We start from the raw sequence: 18732 nt of genomic DNA, 5'->3' as shown, positions 1-18732 counted from the left end.
CCCTTCCAGCACTGATGGCGTTACCTAGTTTGGTGATGAAACGTCTGCAAGAAAACCACCCAGCTCAGAGAGCACCCAGGACTCCACAATTCAACCCTGAGCTACAAATATTCTCTTTCGTCAGTATAATTCAATTTTTTCCCCCCCATTCTCCACCTCCACCTTTTGGGGTCCCGTCCCTTCTCTCCGGCCTCACCTACCTTGGTGGCCAGCAACCTTGTCAGGTAGATCTCGGATACCATCTTGCTCCCTCGGTCCCCTTCTTTCTGATCGCCATGCTCGTGGTTCTTCACTAAATGCCACATCTTGACCCCGCTCTCCAGGTCGGGCGTAATCATGGGCGTCCGGGAACGCAAACTATCTGGGCTCCCGGTGTAACGGATCATGTTTTCTGAAAGCACAAACGGACACAAAAGCCTTGGAGATTTTCTTCCAAAAGTGGGGGAAAGAAAATGGAAACTGCGAGGGAATCCTTGCTGCTTTCTGAGCTGGGTGGTTTTCTTGGAGGCGTTTCGTGGCCCAACTAGGTAATATCATCAATGCTAGAAGGGAGGGGGGGTTGTGGAGAGGAGGAGGAGGAGGAGGAGGAGGAGGAGGAGGAGGAGGAGGACAATGACTGTGGGGTCCTTGCTGCTCTGTGAGCTGGGTGGTTTTCTTGGAGACGTTTCATGGCCCAACTAGGTAACATCATCAGTACTAGAATGGAGTGGGGTTTGTGAGGAGGAGGAGGAGGAGGAGGAGGAGGAGGAGGAGGAGGAGGAGGAGGAGGAGGAGGAGGAGGAGGAGGAGGAGGAGGAGGACAATGACTGTGGAGTCCTTGGTGCTCTCTGAGCTAGGTTGTTTTCTTGGAGACGTTTCATGGCCCAACTAGGTAACATCATCAGGGCTAAAAGAGGCCTGTGCTGTATATACACAGAGAACAAACTCCACTCCCTTCTAGCACTGATGATGTTACCTAGCTGAGTCATAAAATGTCTGCAAGAAAACAACCACTCTCAGAGTGCACCAGGGAGCCCACAGTCCTCCTCCTCCTCCTCCCCTCTCCTTCCTTCCTTCCTTCCTTCCCTTTCTCTCTGAAACCACACTCCCTTCTAACATTGAAGTTGTTCCCTAATTTGAAACGCCTGCAAGGAGAACATCCAAGCTCAGAGAGTACCAAGCACCCTACAGTCTTCCTCCTCCTCCAACCCCACTCCTTTCTAGCACTGATGATGTTACCTAGTTGGGTCATTGAAATGTCTGCAAGAAAACAACCAAGCTCAGAGAGCACCAAGGCCCAACCCCTCATTTTAACCCTGAGCTACAAATATTTTCCTTTGTTGGATTTGAACTGGTTTTTTCTGAGGTCACTGGAGCAGCGTGTTAAGGAATGAGTTGTGAGTCTAAAAATAGCTGCAATACAGATGCTCAATGATTGTCTTGATCTCCAAGTCCTATTCCAGTCTTATTATTCTGTCCTGTTATTCGTTATTTTGATGAATGTTGTTCTGGAGTGTTTGTTGCTCAACTCCAAGTTATACATTACTTCCCAATATTTTGGCCACAATTTATTACAGGGATTATCCTGTAACACAACCTATTGTATTACAGGCTAATTGTAATACAATATTGTATTACAGGCTAATTGTTAGACTGTACAACCTGTGGACTTCAACTCCCAGAATTCCTGAGTCAGCATGGCCCCCTTTAGAACCTGTGGACTTCAACTCCCAGAATTCCTGAGTCAAAATGGCCCCCTTTACAACCTATGGACTTCAACTCCCAGAATTCCTGAGTCAGAATGGCCCCCTTTACAACCTGTGGACTTCAACTCCCAGAATTCCTGAGCCAGCATGGTCCTATTTGCAACCTATGTACTTCAACTCCCAGAATTCCTGACCCAGGATGGCTTCCTTTACAACCTATGGACTTCAACTCCCAGAATTCCTGAGTCAGAATGGCCCCCTTTACAACCTATGGACTTCAACTCCCAGAATTCCTGAGTCAGAATGGTCCTATTTGCAACCTATGTACTTCAACTCCCAGAATTCCTGACCCAGGATGGCTTCCTTTACAACCTATGGACTTCAACTCCCAGAATTCCTGAGCCAGCATGGCCCCCTTTACAACCTATGGACTTCAACTCCCAGAATTCCTGAGCCAGCATGGCCCCCTTTACAACCTGTGGACTTCAACTCCCAGAATTCCTGAGCCAGCATGGCCCCCTTTACAACCTATGGACTTCAACTCCCAGAATTCCTGAGTCAGAATGGTCCTATTTGCAACCTATGTACTTCAACTCCCAGAATTCCTGACCCAGGATGGCTTCCTTTACAACCTATGGACTTCAACTCCCAGAATTCCTGAGTCAGAATGGCCCCCTTTACAATCTGTGGACTTCAACTCCCAGAATTCCTGAGCCAGCATGGGTCCCTTTACAACTGTGAACTTCAACTCCCAGAATTCCTGAGCCAGCATGGCCCCCTTTACAACCTGTGGACTTCAACTCCCAGAATTCCTGAGCCAGCATGGCCCCCTTTACAACCTGTGGACGTCAACTCCCAGAATTCCTGAGTCAGAATGGCCCCCTTTACAATCTGTGGACTTCAACTCCCAGAATTCCTGAGCCAGCATGGCTCCCTTTACAACTGTGAACTTCAACTCCCAGAATTCCTGAGTCAGAATGGCCCCCTTTACAACCTGTGGACTTCAATTCCCAGAATTCCTGAGCCAGAATGGCTTCCTTTACAACCTATGGACTTCAATTCCCAGAATTCCTGAGTCAGAATGGCCCCCTTTACAATCTGTGGACTTCAACTCCCAGAATTCCTGAGTCAGAATGGCTCCCTTTACAACCTGTGGACTTCAACTCCCAGAATTCCTGAGTCAGAATGGCTCCCTTTACAACCTATGGACTTCAACTCCCAGAATTCCTGAGTCAGAATGGCCCCCTTTACAACCTGTGGACTTCAACTCCCAGAATTCCTGAGCTAGCCGTGCTGGCTCAGGGATTCTGGGAGTTGAAGTCCAGAAGTCCTAAAAGGGCCATTGTTCCCCACCTCTGGACTAACCCATCTGGAAACTAACCCATCTTTTGCCCCCTCGGTTGTCTCTCGTGCCCTGATGGAAAAGTCCTTACCGTATTTGCTTGCTGAAGTCCTCGAAACGGTGAAATTGTTGACCGCGTTGTAAGCAGTAACTTGCTTGGACACCAAAGCCACCAGAGAACCATCTGGCACCTAGAAAAGGAACGGACCTTTTATCAATCCGATGTGGTTGTGCAAAAGACACCAACGCATTACGGGTGGTCCTCGACTTAACGACCAGAATTGAGCCCGAAATTTCTGTTGCTAAGCGAGACATTGGTTAAGTGAGTATTGGGCCAATTTGTATCTATGGATAGAGGGCGGGGGCACGATGATGACTCAGCGGTTGCAGAGGCTGACCTAGGAGGGCTTGGGTTCGAGACCCGAACTCTGCAGAACAGAGCGAGTTCCTATTCTTGCTCCAGCTGCAGCTCACCTAGCATATCGAAAGTATGCACCTGCGAGTAGATCAATAGGTACCACTTCGGTGGGAAGGTAACAGTGTTTCGTGCACATTTGTCATGTAGCCATGTTGGCCACGTGACCATGGAAATTGTCTTCGGACAACACTGGCTCCCTCAGCCAAGAAACGGAGATGAATAGGAGACCCTGAACCGTTTCTGATGGAGGGCAGCCCAGTCTCTTCTTGAAAGCCTCTAGTGATCAAACTCCCACAACTTCTGAAGACAACTTCTGTTCCATGGGTTGATTGTTCTCCCTGCCAGATTTCACATGTCCAGTTGAGTCTTAGTGGACAGCCAGCTAAATAGGAGCAAGTTGTGGGCAGCGGCAGCCAAAAAAGCCAACACAATCCTAAATTGCATTAACGGAGGGATACAATGAAGATCAAGTGAGGTACTAATACCACTCTATAAAGCCCTAGTAAGACCACACCTAACATACTGCATCCAGTTTTGGTCACCACACTATAAAAAAGGATATTGAGAGTCTAGAAAAAGTTCTCTCTCTCTCTCTCTCTCTCTCTCTCTCTCTCCTCTTTTTCTCTCTCTCTGTCTCCTCTCTCTCCTCTCTCTCTCTCTCTCCTCTCTCTGTCTTTCCTCTCTCTCTCTCTCCTCTCTCTCCCTCCTCTTTCTCTCTCTCTCTCTCCTCTCTCTCTCTCCTCTCTCTCTTCTCTCTCTCTCCTCTCTCTCTCTCAGCTGATTTGAAAACCCTTCACAAAAATAGCATTTGCATATGGATTGGTGGAGTCTCCACAAATCCATATCTGTGTCTATCTATTGATAAGTCTAGTGATCCATATCCACATCTCCCATGTGTCTATTGATGGCTGAATAGATGATGATTGCTGGGTAGAATAGATGATGATTGCAGTGGAGGATTGATGGGCTGGTTGACACATAGAGATAGATCACATTTACACGCCATTCAAAAGAGACAATGAAAGAAAGCTGAGAAGGAAACAAAGAGACCAGGATACATCCCCTCCAGCAATCAACAGCAGATAAGCAGGGATTAAGACCAGACAAATAATCAAACAGAAAACAATACACTAAGCAATCCACAGCCAGATAAACAGGGATTAATACCAAATAAACAATCAAGCAGAAAACAATACCCTAATCAAGGAAGAACCGAGGAGAAAACCACACATCCCCACCAGCACAGGGCAAGCTGTTTTATATAAACAGAGAGTAAACTCCAACCTCCCTAGCATTGATGATATTATCTAGTTGGGTCATGAAATGTCTGCAGGAAAACAACCAAACTCACAGTTCAATCCTGAGCTATAGATATTCTCTTCTATTGCATTGCAATGGATTTATCGAGCAACAGGATGAAGAAAGCAGGGTATGGATTCAGGTGAGTAATTTCCTGCATGCCTTGCTCCAAATTTCATTGCGGATCCTGAATGCTAATTCTGACCTTCTGTCCCAGGAAGAAAAGGAAGAAAAAGCAAAACGCTTGGGGGGTGGAGGGTTGGACTAGATGACTTAAGAAGGTCCCTTCCAACTCTATTCATCTGAATCTATCTAAGAGGCTGGTTCTAATTCTCCAATCTGCTGGACTGGCCCTAAAATGCTGAGTTAAAATAAAAACAGATAGGCCTTATGACCATAAATGAGCCCCAAATTTCTGTTGTTCTAACTCCAGGTAGTCATCAAGTGAGTTTTCCCCGATTTTACGACCCATGATTCGCTGTTAAGTGAATCCCCACATTTGATAAGTGAACCATGCGGATGTTCAGCGAATCTGGGTTTCCCCATTAACTTTGCGTGTCGGAAACCAGCTGGGAAGGTTGATCACATGACCCATGGCACAGTGCCACTCTCACAAACACATAAAAATGCCAAGGGTCCGAATTTTGGTCACACGCCCCATGGGGATGCTGCAAATGTCGCAAGTGTGAAAAACGGCCGTGTGACCTTTTTTTCAGTGCTGTTGCAACTCCGAATGGTTGCTAAATAGCAATAGCAATAGCAGTTAGACTTATATACCGCTTCATAGGGCTTTCAGCCCTCTCTAAGCGGTTTACAGAGTCAGCATATCGCCCCCAACAACAATCCGGGTCCTCATTTCACCCACCTCGGAAGGATGGAAGGCTGAGTCAACCCTGAGCCGGTGAGATTTGAACAGCCGAACTGCAGAACTGCAGTCAGCTGAAGTAGCCTGCAGTGCTGCATTTAACCACTGCGCCACCTTGGCTCTATAAAGAAAGGTTGTATGGCAGAGGTGGTATATTCAGCCGGTTCACACCGGTTTGGGAGAACCGGTTGTGGCGGTGGCGGGAGGCTCCACCCACCTGCCCAGACGTCATCCCGGACATTCTGTGCAGGCCAGCGGTGGGTTCCGGATCCCGTTGCAACCGGTACGGTGCAACGGAGGCCCGTCGTCCACCACATGAAAGCGCGCAGCACACAGATGCAAACTTATCGTCTGTGACATTCCGCCATGCCTCCGTGACACTCCAGCTGCTCGTGCACGTCCTTGGAAGCCCCGAAGAGCTCAAATACAGGTAAGGATGGTGGGTGGGCAGGCGGACCCTCCGGAGCACCATACTGGAATGGTACCCGGTGCTCCCGGCAGGCACCGAAACACCCGTACCGGGGCGTACCAGTCGTAACCCACCACTGGAGCATGTGCAGAAGTGCCATGAATGCACGAAGTGCACTCGCACATTCCTGGCTTTGAAGGATAGCGAAGATGGTAGCATTTCATGCCTGCTGTAAGGCAAGGACCACCTATAGCAGTGGGTCTCCACCTTCCGAGGTGGCGCAGTGGTTAGGGTGCAGTACTGCCGCCACTTCAGCTGACTGCTAGTTCTGCAGCTCGGCGGTTCAAATCTCACCAGCTCAGGGTTGACTCAGCTTTCCATCCTTCCGAGGTGGGTAAAATGAGGACCCGGATTGTTGTTGGGGGCAATATGCTGACTCTGTAAACCGCTTAGAGAGGGCTGGAAGCCCTATGAAGCGGTATATAAGTCTAACTGCTATTGCTATTCCTAATGCCGCGACCCTTTAATACAGTTCCTCATGTTGTGGTGACCCCCCAACCATAAAATTATTTTATATTTTCCCGTATTTTTTCGAAAATATGTGTTTTCCGATGGTCTTAGGCGGCCCCTGTGAAAGGGTCGTTCGACACCCCCCCCAAAGGGGTCCCGACCCACAGGTTGAGAACCACTGACTTATAGGCTTGGGGGAGAATGCACCTAAGAAAGCATGATTTTTGTTTTTTTCAGGTTAAAACCCTTTCATTTGTTAGAGGTAGTCCTTGACTTACGACAGTTCATTTAGCGACCATTTAAAATTACAACGGCGCTGGGGGGGGGGGAAGCAACTTTCCAGAATTTGAGGGGCTGCCACAAAGAGGAGGTGTGTGTGTGGGGGAGTGTCAATTAATATTCCAAAGCACCTGAAGAGAGGACAAGAAACAATGGATGGAAACTAATCAAGGAGAGAAGCAACCGAGAATGAAGGAGACAGTGAGAACAATTAACCAGTGGAACAGCTTGCCACCAGAAGTTGTGAGAGCTTCATCCCTGGAGGCTTTTAAGAAGAGACTGGACAGCCTCTTGTGTGAAATGGTATCTGGTCTTCTGCTTGAGCAGGGGGTTGGACTAGAAGACCTCCAAGGTCCCTTTCAGCTCTGTAATTATGTTATTCTTTAATCTCGGATCAATTAATTGATGGAATGATTTGCCTCCAGAAAATATGGGTGCAAGACTGGATGATATATCTCCTAATTCAGCAGGGGAGGGGCCTGGACTAGAAGACCTCCAAGGCAGTGGCGAAATTCAATTTTTCTTTTTTTACTACCGGTTCTGTGGGCGTGGGGAAGGATATTGCAAAATCCCCATTCCCACCCTATACTGGGACCAGCCAGAGGTGGCATTTGCCGGTTCTCCAAACTACTCAAAATTCCCGCTACCGGTTCTCTAGAATTTGAGGAATTTCACCCCTGCTCCAAGTTCCCTTCCGGCTCGATTCCGATTCGGAGACAGAAGGCAGTGGGAGATTCATTGCCAGGGGAAAAAACAACCCAAAACAGAACTCTTGAAATTTTGGGGGGGCTGGATTTCATCCTTTCAGGCTTGCTGCAGACCATTGTAGGGGGGGGGGGGAAACGCTGTTGCCTTCCTTCGTAATTGGATTTATGAGCCTGCCACATCGTCATTCGTAATTGTCAGAAAGTCCGCAAAGTGAAGGGCTGATTGTTCCTGCTGTTACTTTTCATCACAGCTGTCACGATGAAATACAGATAACTTTGGGGACGAGAGAGGGAGGGAGTGTGTGTGTGAGAGAGGGAAAAAATGGGCACCAGGGAGGTCTATATTTCACCCCGGCCGAACCCTTGCTCCCCCACTGTAAGTGAAAACAGACTGGTAAGTAAGTTTGTCTTGGACGGGGAGTTTCATATTTTACAAGGCCTCGGAGCTGCGGCTGAATCCCATTTACTCGGAAACACATTCTTTTGGAAAATATAAGACGATGTCGGTAATCAATCCTTTCCCTTTCTATTTTTTTCCCCCTCCCCGCCCCTGCCTTTTCGATCGGTACCGTTGCAAGAAAAAGAAAAATAATCCCCATCACGGAGTGTACAGCAAATTATTTCCCACTGGATCTTTTGGTGGGCAGCCGCCGTGCCCTACATCGAATATATCATGATGAGAACCTGTATGAGCGGCTGTGACGGATGCAATGGGGCGCTTCACTGTTCTCTGTTGATGCTTGCGAGGGGGGAGGAGGAGGAAGAGGAGGAGGAGGAGGACTATGGGGTCCTTGGTGCTCTCTCAGCGTGGTTGTTTTCTTGCAGATGTTTCATGACCCGTCTAGGTAACATCACCAGGGCCATCAGTGGTAACATCATCAGCACTGATGATGTTACCCTGTTGGGTAATGAAATGTCTGCAAGAAAACCATGCACAGGGAGCATCAAGGACCCAACAGTTGGGCTCCCCACTCCTCCTCTTCCTCATCCTCCTTTCCTTTTTCTGTTCTCCTCCTCTTCCTCCACCTCCTCCTCTCCTCCTTCTCTTCTCTTTATGTCCGCCTCCTCTCCCTCCTCTCCTCCTCCTCTTCCTCTTCCACTCCTCTTCCTCCACCTCATCTCCTCCTCCAGTCCTCTTCCTTCTCCTCTCCTCCTCTTCTCTTCCCCCTCCTCCTCTTCTTCCTCCTCCTCTCTTTATGTCCTCCTCCACTTCCTCCTCTCCTCTCCCTCCTCCTCTCCTCCCTCTTTCTCTCCTCCTCCTTCTCCTCTCCACCTCCTCCTCTTCCTCCTCTTCTCTTCCACCTCCTCATCTTCTTCCTCCTCTTCCTCTCCTCTTTATGCCCTCCTCCTCTACCTCCTCCTCCTCCTGTCCTCTTCCTCCTCCTCTTCTCTTCCCCCTCTTCCTCCTCCTCCTCTCCTCTTTATGTCCTCCTCCACTTCCTCCTCTCCTCTCCCTCCGCCTCTCCCCCCCCTCCTCCTCCTCTCCTCCTCTCTCCTCCTCTTCTCTTCCCCCTCCTCCTCTCCTCTTCTTCCTCCTCCTCTCCTCCTCTCCTCTTTATGTCCTCCACCACTTCCTCCTCTCCCTCCTCCTCTCCTCCTCCTCTTCCTCTTTCTCTCCTCCTCTTCCTCCTCCTCCTCTCCTCCTCTCCTCTTTATGTCCTCCACCACTTCCTCCTCTCCCTCCTCCTCTCCTCCTCTTCCTCTTTCTCTCCTCCTCTTCCTCCTCCTCCTCCTCTCCTCTTTATGTCCTCCACCACTTCCTCCTCTCCCTCCTCCTCCCCTCCTCTTCCTCTCCTCCTCTTTCTCCTCTTCCTCCTCTTTCTCCTCCTCGCAAGTAACCACAAGAAGGGTCAACCGGCCCATTGCATCCTCCACGAGAGCTGATGATGTTACCTAGCTTGGGTAAGAAAACATCTGCAAGAAGAACAACCAAACTCAGGGAGCCCCCAGGGCCAATCGTATCAAATGGCTTCATGTCCAACTCCAGGGACGAGTCAAGATACCCTTGACAATAGAGGAAAGGCAGAGGAAGAATGGGAGGGAATGTAAGAGTAGGAAAGAGGGGAGGAATGGGAAGAAGAGGGGAAGGGTAAAGGGGAGGAAGGAGAAGGAGAGGAGGGAAAGGAGCGGAGGAAGGAAGGAAGGAGAGAAGAAAGAGAAGAAAGGGGGGTAGGAAGGAGGGAGGGAAGGAGGGAGGGAAGCAAGGAGGGAAGCAAGGAGGGAAGGAAGGAGAGAAGGAGAGAAGAAAGGAGGGAAGGAAGGAGGGAAGGAAGGAGAGAAGGAGAGAAGAAAGGAGGGAAGGAAGGAGGGAATGTAGGAGAGAAGGAAGGGGGGAAGGAAGGAGGAAAGGAAGGGGAAAGGAAGGAGAGAAGGAGAAAAGAAAGGAGGGAAGGAAGGAAGGAGGGAAGGAAGGAGGGAAGGAGAGAAGGAGGGAAGGGGAAGGAGGGAGGGAAGGAAGGAGGGAAGGAAGGGGAGTAGGAGAGAAGAAACGAGGGAAGGAAAGAGGGAGGGAAGAAGAAGTAGGACCGTTGTAAGATAAGATGGATCTATCTAAGAGGGATGTTAAAAAAGCAATCTTCAAGTATATTGTCAACCGTAGGGAAAAATTGTTATAAATACATATTATTAATAACGGTTATGAGATCATATAATTGTGAATGTATATATGAAATTGATAAAATAAAATAAAAAATAAAAAAAAGATACCCTTGACAATAGAGCAGAGAAGCAGCGATGGCCGCGAGGTGATGCGGTTCACCTCCCACCCTTTCGAGAAAGGGCCTCTCCGGGCCATCTGTGAAAGGAATGGCTACCTGCCACAGACACCTTGGGATTCGGGCTGGATAGCCTCAGGGTCTCCCTGGGAAACGTGAAACCAAGCCGAATATCCAGGCATGGCTAAGAGGAGCTGCATCTGGCACAACTTCACTGGACACGGAGAGGAAGGGCCCTCTTGCCGTCAGCCACAACAATAATTAGCACTCATCACCCAGGGCTTTCATCTTCAAAGCAACGCGAGAGGATGCTAATTAACCAGCTCTCCTTGAAGCCTTGCAAAAGTGGCTTTTCCACATCTGGCTGCTCATCGCCTCTCATCTTTATGCAAGCCGAGGACGGTTGATGGTCCTCTAATGCCGGGTGGACGTCACACAAAGACATCCAACAAAGAACGGCGGGGGGGGGGGAGTCAAGTTATTCTCTAAAGCAGTGTTTGTCAACCTTGGCTACTTGAAGATGTCTGGACTTCAACTCCCAGAATTCCCCAGCCAGCATTCGCTGGCTGGGGAATCCTGGGAGTTGAAGTCCAGACATCTTCAAGTAGCCAAGGTTGACAAACACTGCTCTAAAGCACCGATGGGCAAGACGGGGAAACAATGGATGGAAACCAACCGAGCAGAGAAGCAACCTGGGACTAGATGAGATGAGATTAACAGAGTTGGAAGGGACCTTGGAAATCATCTAGTCCAACCCCCTGTCCACGCAGGAGACCCTGCACCGTTTCTGACAGATGGCAGTCCAGTCTCTTCTTGAAAGCCTCCAGGGATGAAGCTCCCACCACTTCCAAAGACAAGCTGTCCCATTGACTATAGAATACCAGAGTTGGAAGGGACCTTCTAGGTCATCTAGTCCAACCCCCCACCCAAAAAGGAGACCCTGCACCATTTCTGACAAATGGCAGTCCAATCTCTTCTTGAAAACCTCCGGTGATAAAGCTCCCACCACTTCTGAAGGCAACTTCTGTTCCATGGGTTGATTGTTCTCACTGTCAGGAAATTCCTCCTTATTTCCAGGTTGAATCTCTCCTTGGTCAGTTTTCATCCATTATTCCTTGTCTGGCCTTCGGATGCTTTGGAGAATAGCTTGACCCCCCCCTCCTCTCTGTGGCAGCCCCTCAAACATTGGAAGATGTCTCCCCTGGTCCTTCTCTTCCCTAGACTAGCCAGGCCCAGTTCCTGCAACCGTTCATCGTATGTTTCAGCCTCCAGTCCCCCAATCTTCCTAGTTGCTCTTCTCTGCACTTTTTCTAGAGTGTCAACATCATTTTTTATAGTGTGGTGACCAAAACTGGATGCAGTACTCTAGGTGTGGCCTTACTAAGGCTTTATAGAGTGGTATTAGCACCTCCCTTGATCTTGATTGTATCCCACTGTTAATGCAATTTAGGATCACATTGGCTTTTTCGGCTGCCGCTGCACACAGCTGGCTCCTATTTAGCTGGTTGTCTGCTAAGACTCCAAGATCCCTCTCCCAGAAGCTCATTGGATTTAACCAAACTGTAGGGGAACCCCCCTCCCCACCTAGAAGAATGAAATATTTTGGGAAATATTAAAGAGGCAGGATAGAATATTTCCCCTAAAGGAGAAATGGGGAGGGGGGGAAATCTTAAGGGAGGCAGAAACCAGCCCCAGTTTCCCTGCCCCAAGCAGAAACTGAGCAGGCCAGCTTTTTTAAAAAATGCAATGATTTGGTAATCTATTCAAAAGACTGGGTCAGACAGAAAGTCCAGATAAGCAACGCACTTCGGCAAGCCAAATGTTAACAAGATTAGCTCAGACAAACACCCAGGATTTGCATTTCCTCTTTTGCCTATAGAGCCAGCTATGACCCCCCCTGCCTAACCCCTACACAGCCCCCATAGGAATCCAGAAGGTATAAAACCGAGGTGGCGCAGTGGTTAGAGTGCAGTACTGCAACCACTTCAGCTGACTGCTATCTGCAGTTCGGCGGTTCAAATCTCACCGGCTCAAGGTTGACTCAGCCTTCCATCCTTCCGAGGTGGGTGAAATGAGGACCCAGACTGTGGGGGTGATATGCTGGCTCTGTAAACCGCTTAGAGAGGGCTGAAAGCCCTATGAAGCGGTATATAAGTCTAACTGCTATTGCTATTTCTAAAACCCCACCCACTCTCAACTCCATTTTGTCAGCTGGCTGTCCCCGAATCACATGTGGTTCATCAATAAAGGGAACAATAAAGTGGGCTCAAAATATTGAGGAACCAATAATGTTGGATACATGGGAAAGAATATGGATAACAAATGTGAAATTCACACAAGCTCAAAATCTGAGAGAAAATTTTTATAAGATGTTCTATAGATGGCATTTAGATCCTAAAAAGCTGGCTTCTATGTATCCGAATGTACAGCCTAAATGTTGGAGGTGTGGTTCTTTCGATGCTACATATTATCATATATGGTGGACCTGCCAAAAGGTTAAGGCATTCTGGATAAAAATATGGTGGATTATGCAAAATATCTTTAAAAGAAGGATAAAGTTTACTCCTCAGTTATTTTTACTAGGTATATGTACTGACTTTACAGTGGCAGAGACTAACTTGATTCTGCACCTAATAACTGCAGCAAGACTGCTGGTGGCGCAATATTGGAAGAAGGAAGACTTGCCTACAACTCAAGAATGGACATTGAAAGTCACAAATACAAAAAAATATTGTACTTCGATGTTTTACTGATTGAGGAATGTTGAAATATTTGTGTTTTTTAAAAGAAATAAAACTTTTGAATACAGAAAAAATAAAATAAAGGGAACCTATCTTTCCAATCTGCCCCCAGCCGCCATTATATTTCCAGGGTCTTTCTCCTGGCACGGAACGGTACCAGAGGGATTTTCCTTCCAACACAACCAAAGCCGATTTACACACCTGATAATGGGCAAGCGTATTCAGCCTTTTCCAGTCGTTCTCAATCTTGGTGGTCAGATCTTCATCCTGAAGGATCATTCTGGTGCCGTTGCTCTGGCGCCATTCTGCGAAGAAAGAGAAACGCAGGTCACCCCCGCAAGCGAATGGAAATGTTTTGGGGGAGAACGGCGATGTGGTCTCTGCAGGCAAGCAGAATCACAGAGTGGGAAGGTACCTCGGAGGTTTAACAGATTAACAGAGTTGGAAGGGACCTTGTAGTACTTGAGAGACCGCCTGCTGCCAATTGCCTCCACTAGACCGATTAGATCCCACAGATTAGGCCTCCTCCGAATTCCATCCGCCGGCCAATGCCGACTGGCGACTACCCGGAGGAGGGCCTTCTCTGTGGCTGCTCCGACCCTCTGGAACGAGCTCCCCGTGGAGATTCGAACCCTCACCACCCTCCAGGCCTTCCGCAAAGCCCTTAAAACCTGGCTGTTCTGACAGGCCTGGGGCTAAAGAGCTTTTGCCCCCCCCTCCTCGAATGGTATGGTTGTTGTGTGTTTTTTAAACTGTGTATTGTTATATTTCGTCTTTATCCCCTGTCTGTACCCCCTTCCCTGACTGAATTGTGAGCCGCCCTGAGTCCCCTTCGGGGGAAAAGGGCGGCATATAAATGAAATAAATCCTAATCCTAATCCTGTAGGTCATCTAGTCCAATCCCTCAGCCCAAGCAGGAGACCCTACACCATTTCCGACAGAGGGCAGTCCAGTCTCTTCTTGAAAGCCTCCAGTGATGAAGCTCCCACAACTTCTGAAGGCAACGTCTGTTACATGGGTTGATTGTCCTCACTGTCAGAAAGTTCCTCCTTATTTCCAGGTTGAATCTCTCCTTGGTCAGTTTCCATCCATTATTCATTTTCCGGCCTTCGGATGCTTTGGAGAATAGCTTGACCCCCCAACTCCTCTCTGTGGCAGCCCCTCAAATATTAGAAGACTGCTATCCTGTCTCCCCTGGTCTTTCTCTTCCCTAGACTAGCCAGGCCCAGTTCTTACAACCTGTTTTAGGTTCCAGCTCCCTCATCCTCTTTCTTGCTGTCCTCTGCATTCTTTCTAGAGTCTCGACATCTTCCATCTAGAGTCTTCTCCATCGCTTAATTACGACGTACTTGCAAAAACTGCTCTTTTGCTCTCCGCTCCCACTTCGCAGCCAGCTGGCAACCCACTTTGCCAACTTTACAAAGGGACGTTTTCTAGCCTAACAAATGAAACCTTAATCCTGGATGGCCTCACTGCAAATGTTATCTCACTGCTGCTTCGTCTCGCTTCTACTCTTGGCTTCAAAGCTAGGCATATTCTTCATAGAGGAACCTAGAAGAAATTGTTACACGGGAATATCAGGCCCCCCCATGGATAAAGGAACCAAACTAGGGAGTTTTCCTGGCTCATAAATCCTTGAAGCCTTCTGCCGAAAAAACTACTTGGCAAAGGGTAGCTGCCACCCCCTCCACAAGGCTATAGGAATCCTCCCTAGATAAGGGAGACAGAGAAAGGAACTTGAACAAAAGGATGCTTTAAAGACCACATTGATAAGGAATCTTATCCGAGCGGAGGTGGTGCAGTGGTTAAATGCAGCACTGCAGGCTACTTCAGCTGACTGCAGTTCTGCAGTTCGGCGGTTCAAATCTCACCGGCTCAAGGTTGACTCAGCCTTCCATCCTTCCGAGGTGGGTGAAATGAGGACCCGGATTGTTGTTGGGGGCAATATTCTGACTCTGTAAACCGCTTAGAGAGGGCTGAAAGCCCTATGAAGCGGTATATAAGTCTAACTGCTATTGCTATCTTTGTCTCTGATTGGCTAAAGTTTGTTTCTATCTGCCTAAAATGCATATAATCCTCTGAGCCCCTCTTGCAGGGGGCGGCTCTTCCTTACATGCATTTGTTGGTACGTTCTGGGTATAGTTTTGTCACCCAGCTTTTGCTAGATTTGAGGTTTATTCGATTTATATGCCGCCCTTCTCCCAAGGACTCAGGGCGGCGTACAACGTTAAAAGAAACACATACTACAAAAGTTAAAGAGAAATTAAATAGGATATCCCCAAACCCAATTAAAATTAACAATGATACTTTTTTTAAAAAAAAAGAATTCAAATTAAAATTAACAGTAATCAATACTTTGATTTGTTTCATTTCATTTCATTTCATTTGTTCAGGCAAGGCTGTTAGGGCCATAAATAAAAGCTGATACTTTTTGCAAGCCTCGTCTCAAGTCTCACTCTTTCAGTGGCTCGGGGAAAACTGCTGGAACCTTTAAAGAGATGAAAGAAAGAGAAAAAAGAATGAGAAAGAGAAAGAAAGAAAGATGAAGAAAGAAGGAGAAAGAGTGGAAGAGAGGGAAGTATTACTATTCTTCTTCTCTTCCTTCCTAGTATCTTCCAACTTATGACTATAACAAGCTGTTGGCGTTACTGCTGGTTCAGTGCACGATGTCTTAACGACTGGCATGATTGACTAAGCCATAATTCTGTTTTTAGCAACCGCCGTATGTCGAGGACTCCCTGTCTGCTCCTAAACAGGGCCCACTGGTGCACAGCAGACCGAGATGAGAAAAATAGCCTGACGTGTGTTTCTCCTCAAATCTCGGCCTGGGGTAAGACCCGAATGGATCGAATAGCATCTCTGGGATCTCTCTGGAGGATTGTAGGAAGGTTGCCTGGGATGGCAGAGAATGTGAGAGGCGGGAGTCAGAATTGATGGTTTTTGAAAAGCAACAGTGGCTTTTTAAGCCAAGGTGGCGCAGTGGTTAATGCAGCACTGCAGGCTACTGCTAGATCAGCAGGTCAGCGGTTCAAATCTCACCGGCTCAGGGTTGACTCAGCCTTCCATCCTTCCGAGGTGGGTAAAATGAGGACCCAGATTGTTGGGGGCAATATGCTGACTCTCTGTAAACCGCTTAGAGAGACCTGAAAGGCCTATGAAGCGGTATATAAGTCTACTGCTATTGCTATTGCTAATGCCTCAGCCATGAGATCATGCAAGCAAAACTCTGGAGTCAACAAGAATGGCTAATTCTCGCGCGTGCTGATGAAAATAGCATTATTTCTCAGTCAATCTGTCCTTTCTCTCTCTCTCTCTCTCTCTCTCTTTCTTTCTTTCTGTCTCTCTTTAGTTCTCTCTTTTTATTTCTCTTTTTCACTTTCTTTTTCTTTCTTTCCCTCCTTGGTCTTTTTCTGTTTCTTCCTCTCTCTCTCTTTCTTCTTCTTCCTCTCTTTCTCTCTCTTTCTCACTATCTCTCTCTTTCTCACTTTTTCTTCTTCTTCTTCCCTTTGTTTCTCTCTTCCACACTATCTCTTTCTCTTTCTCACTTCTTCTCTCCCGCCTTGCTTTTTTCTCTTTCTTCCTCTCTTTCTTCCTCTCTTTCTCTTTTTCCCTTACTCGTTCTTCCTCTTTCGCTTTGCTTTTTTCTCTCTATCTCACAATCCCACTCTTCCACTCTCTCCCTCCTTCTTTTTTCTTTCTCTTTCTCATTCTTTTTTCTCTTTCTTTCATCTCTTTCTTTTTCTTTCTCTTTCTCATTCTTTTTTCTCTTTCTCCCATCTCTCTCTCTCTTTGTTTCTTTCTGTCTCTCTTTAGTTCTCTCTTTTTATTTCTCTTTTTCACTTTCTTTTTCTTTCTTTCCCTCCTTGGTCTTTTTCTGTTTCTTCCTCTTTCTCTTTCTTTTTCTTCCTCTCTTTCTCTCTCTTTCTCACTATCTCTCTCACACACTTTTTCTTTTTCTTCTTTTCTTTCTTTCTCTCTTTCACAGTATCTCTTTCTCACTTCTCTCCCTCCTTGTTTTTTCTTTCTTCCTCTCTTTCTTTTTCTCTTTCTCTTTTTCCCTTACTCGTTTTTCCTCTTTCGCTTTGCTTTTTTCTCTCTTTCTCACAATCCCACTCTTCCACTCTCTCTCTCCTTTTTTCTTTCTCTTTCTCATTCTTTTTTCTCTTTCTTTCATCTTTCTTTCTCTCTTTCTTTCTCTTTCTCATTCTTTTTTCTCTTTCTCCCATCTCTCTCTCTCTCTCTCTTTGTTTCTTTCCATTTTTGTTTCTCTCTCTCTTTCTCTCTCTCTCATCCACTTCCCCCACCCCCTCCGCCTGGCCCATTTTTAATTGGAAAACTGCATTCCTAAATTCAGAAGTCCGTAAAACCCCAAAGAGCAACATGTCACAAATTGGAAGGAGACATTTAAAAACTGTTTTGCAGGGGACTGAGTAGCTAATTAAAGGAAACGTATCGGAGAGAGGAGAGCTTTGGTTCTGCTTGAAAATATCTTGCAAAAGAAAATTCACTTCAGTAAATAGTTTGACTGTTGAACACTGTTCACCAAGGTACACCTATCTTCCGCGAGCTGCACTGGCTACCTATTAGTCTCCAAATCCGCTTCAAGGTGCTGGTCGCTACCTATAAAGCCCTACATGGCATCGGACCTGGGTACCTGAGAGACCGCCTCCTGCCGATTACCTCCCTCAGACCGATTAGATCTCACAGGTTGGGTCTCCTCCGGATTCCATCTGCCAGCCAATGTCGGCTGGCGACTCCCCAGGGGAGACCCTTCTCTGTTGCAGCTCCGGCCCTCTGGAACGAGCTCCCTGTTGAGATCCGGATCCTTACTACCCTCCCGGCCTTCCGCAAAGCCACCAAGTCCTGGCTGTTCCAGCAGGCTGGGGGGTTGGGCTGAGAAGCATTTACCTCCATAGAAATTGTGAATGTTGGTTTTGTTTTAATATGTTGTCTTTGTCTTGTTCCCCCCTTTCCCTTGTCTTTTGTGAGCCGCCCGGAGTTCTCCGGGAGTGGGCGGCATACAAGACAAACAAACAAACAAACAAACAAACAAACAAATAAATAAATAAATAAATAAATAAATAAATACTGTTCAAACATCTGCAAGAAAACTAGCAAGCTCAAAGATCACCAAGCAACTCACAGTTCTTCTCCTTCTTTTATTCCTTCTTCTTTCCCTTCATTCCTTCTCCTTCTCTTCATCCATCTCCTCCTCCTCCACTTCTTAAACTGCATACCCTTAACAGATTAAGGGACCTTGTGGGTCACCTAGCCCAACCCCCCACTCAAGCAGGAGACCCTACACCATTGCTGACAAATGTCAGTCCAATCTCTTCTTGAAAGCTTCCGTGATGGAAGTTCCCACAACTTCCGAAGGAAACGTTGGTTGATTGTTCTCACTGTCAGGAAATTCCTCCTGATTTCCAGGTTGAATCTCTCCTTGTTCAGTTTCCATCCATTGTTCCTTGTCTGGCCTTCGGGTTCCTTGGAGAATAGCTTGAGCCCCTTCCTCTCTGTGGCAGCACCTCAAATATTGGAAGGCTGCTCTCCTGTCTCCCTTGGTCCTTCTCTTCACTAGACAGGCCCAGTTCCTGCAATTGTTCATCGTAGGTTTTAGCCTCCAGTCCCATCATCGTCCTGGTTGGGTAATGAAATATCTTACAAGGAAACCACCAATCTTGGAGAGCACCAAGGACTCCCTCAAGCGATTCCAGGCGCCATTTTGGCTCTCTCACTTGGCTCCGAGAAACTGAAGAGTATTCG

The 18732-nt window shown here is 47.4% G+C and overlaps 1 protein-coding gene across 1 annotated transcript in view; it reads right to left on the bottom strand.

The window, feature by feature from the left end:
• The window catches only part of PLXNA4 (plexin A4), a gene marked incomplete at its 5' end in the record, with an annotated part of 249592 nt that overhangs the window by 27394 nt on the left and 203466 nt on the right, over positions 1-18732 (bottom strand). Inside the window, 3 exons of the mRNA XM_032221475.1 lie at positions 201-391; positions 3119-3218; positions 13171-13274. Of these exons, the coding sequence (XP_032077366.1) occupies positions 201-391; positions 3119-3218; positions 13171-13274 (395 nt within the window). The remainder of the gene's footprint in view (positions 1-200; positions 392-3118; positions 3219-13170; positions 13275-18732) is intronic.

The sequence above is a fragment of the Thamnophis elegans genome, chromosome 7, assembly GCF_009769535.1.
Source record: "Thamnophis elegans isolate rThaEle1 chromosome 7, rThaEle1.pri, whole genome shotgun sequence".
Lineage (NCBI taxonomy): Eukaryota > Metazoa > Chordata > Lepidosauria > Squamata > Colubridae > Thamnophis > Thamnophis elegans.
The sequence above is the reverse complement of the archived record's forward strand: the minus strand, read 5'-3'. Positions and strand labels throughout refer to the sequence as shown.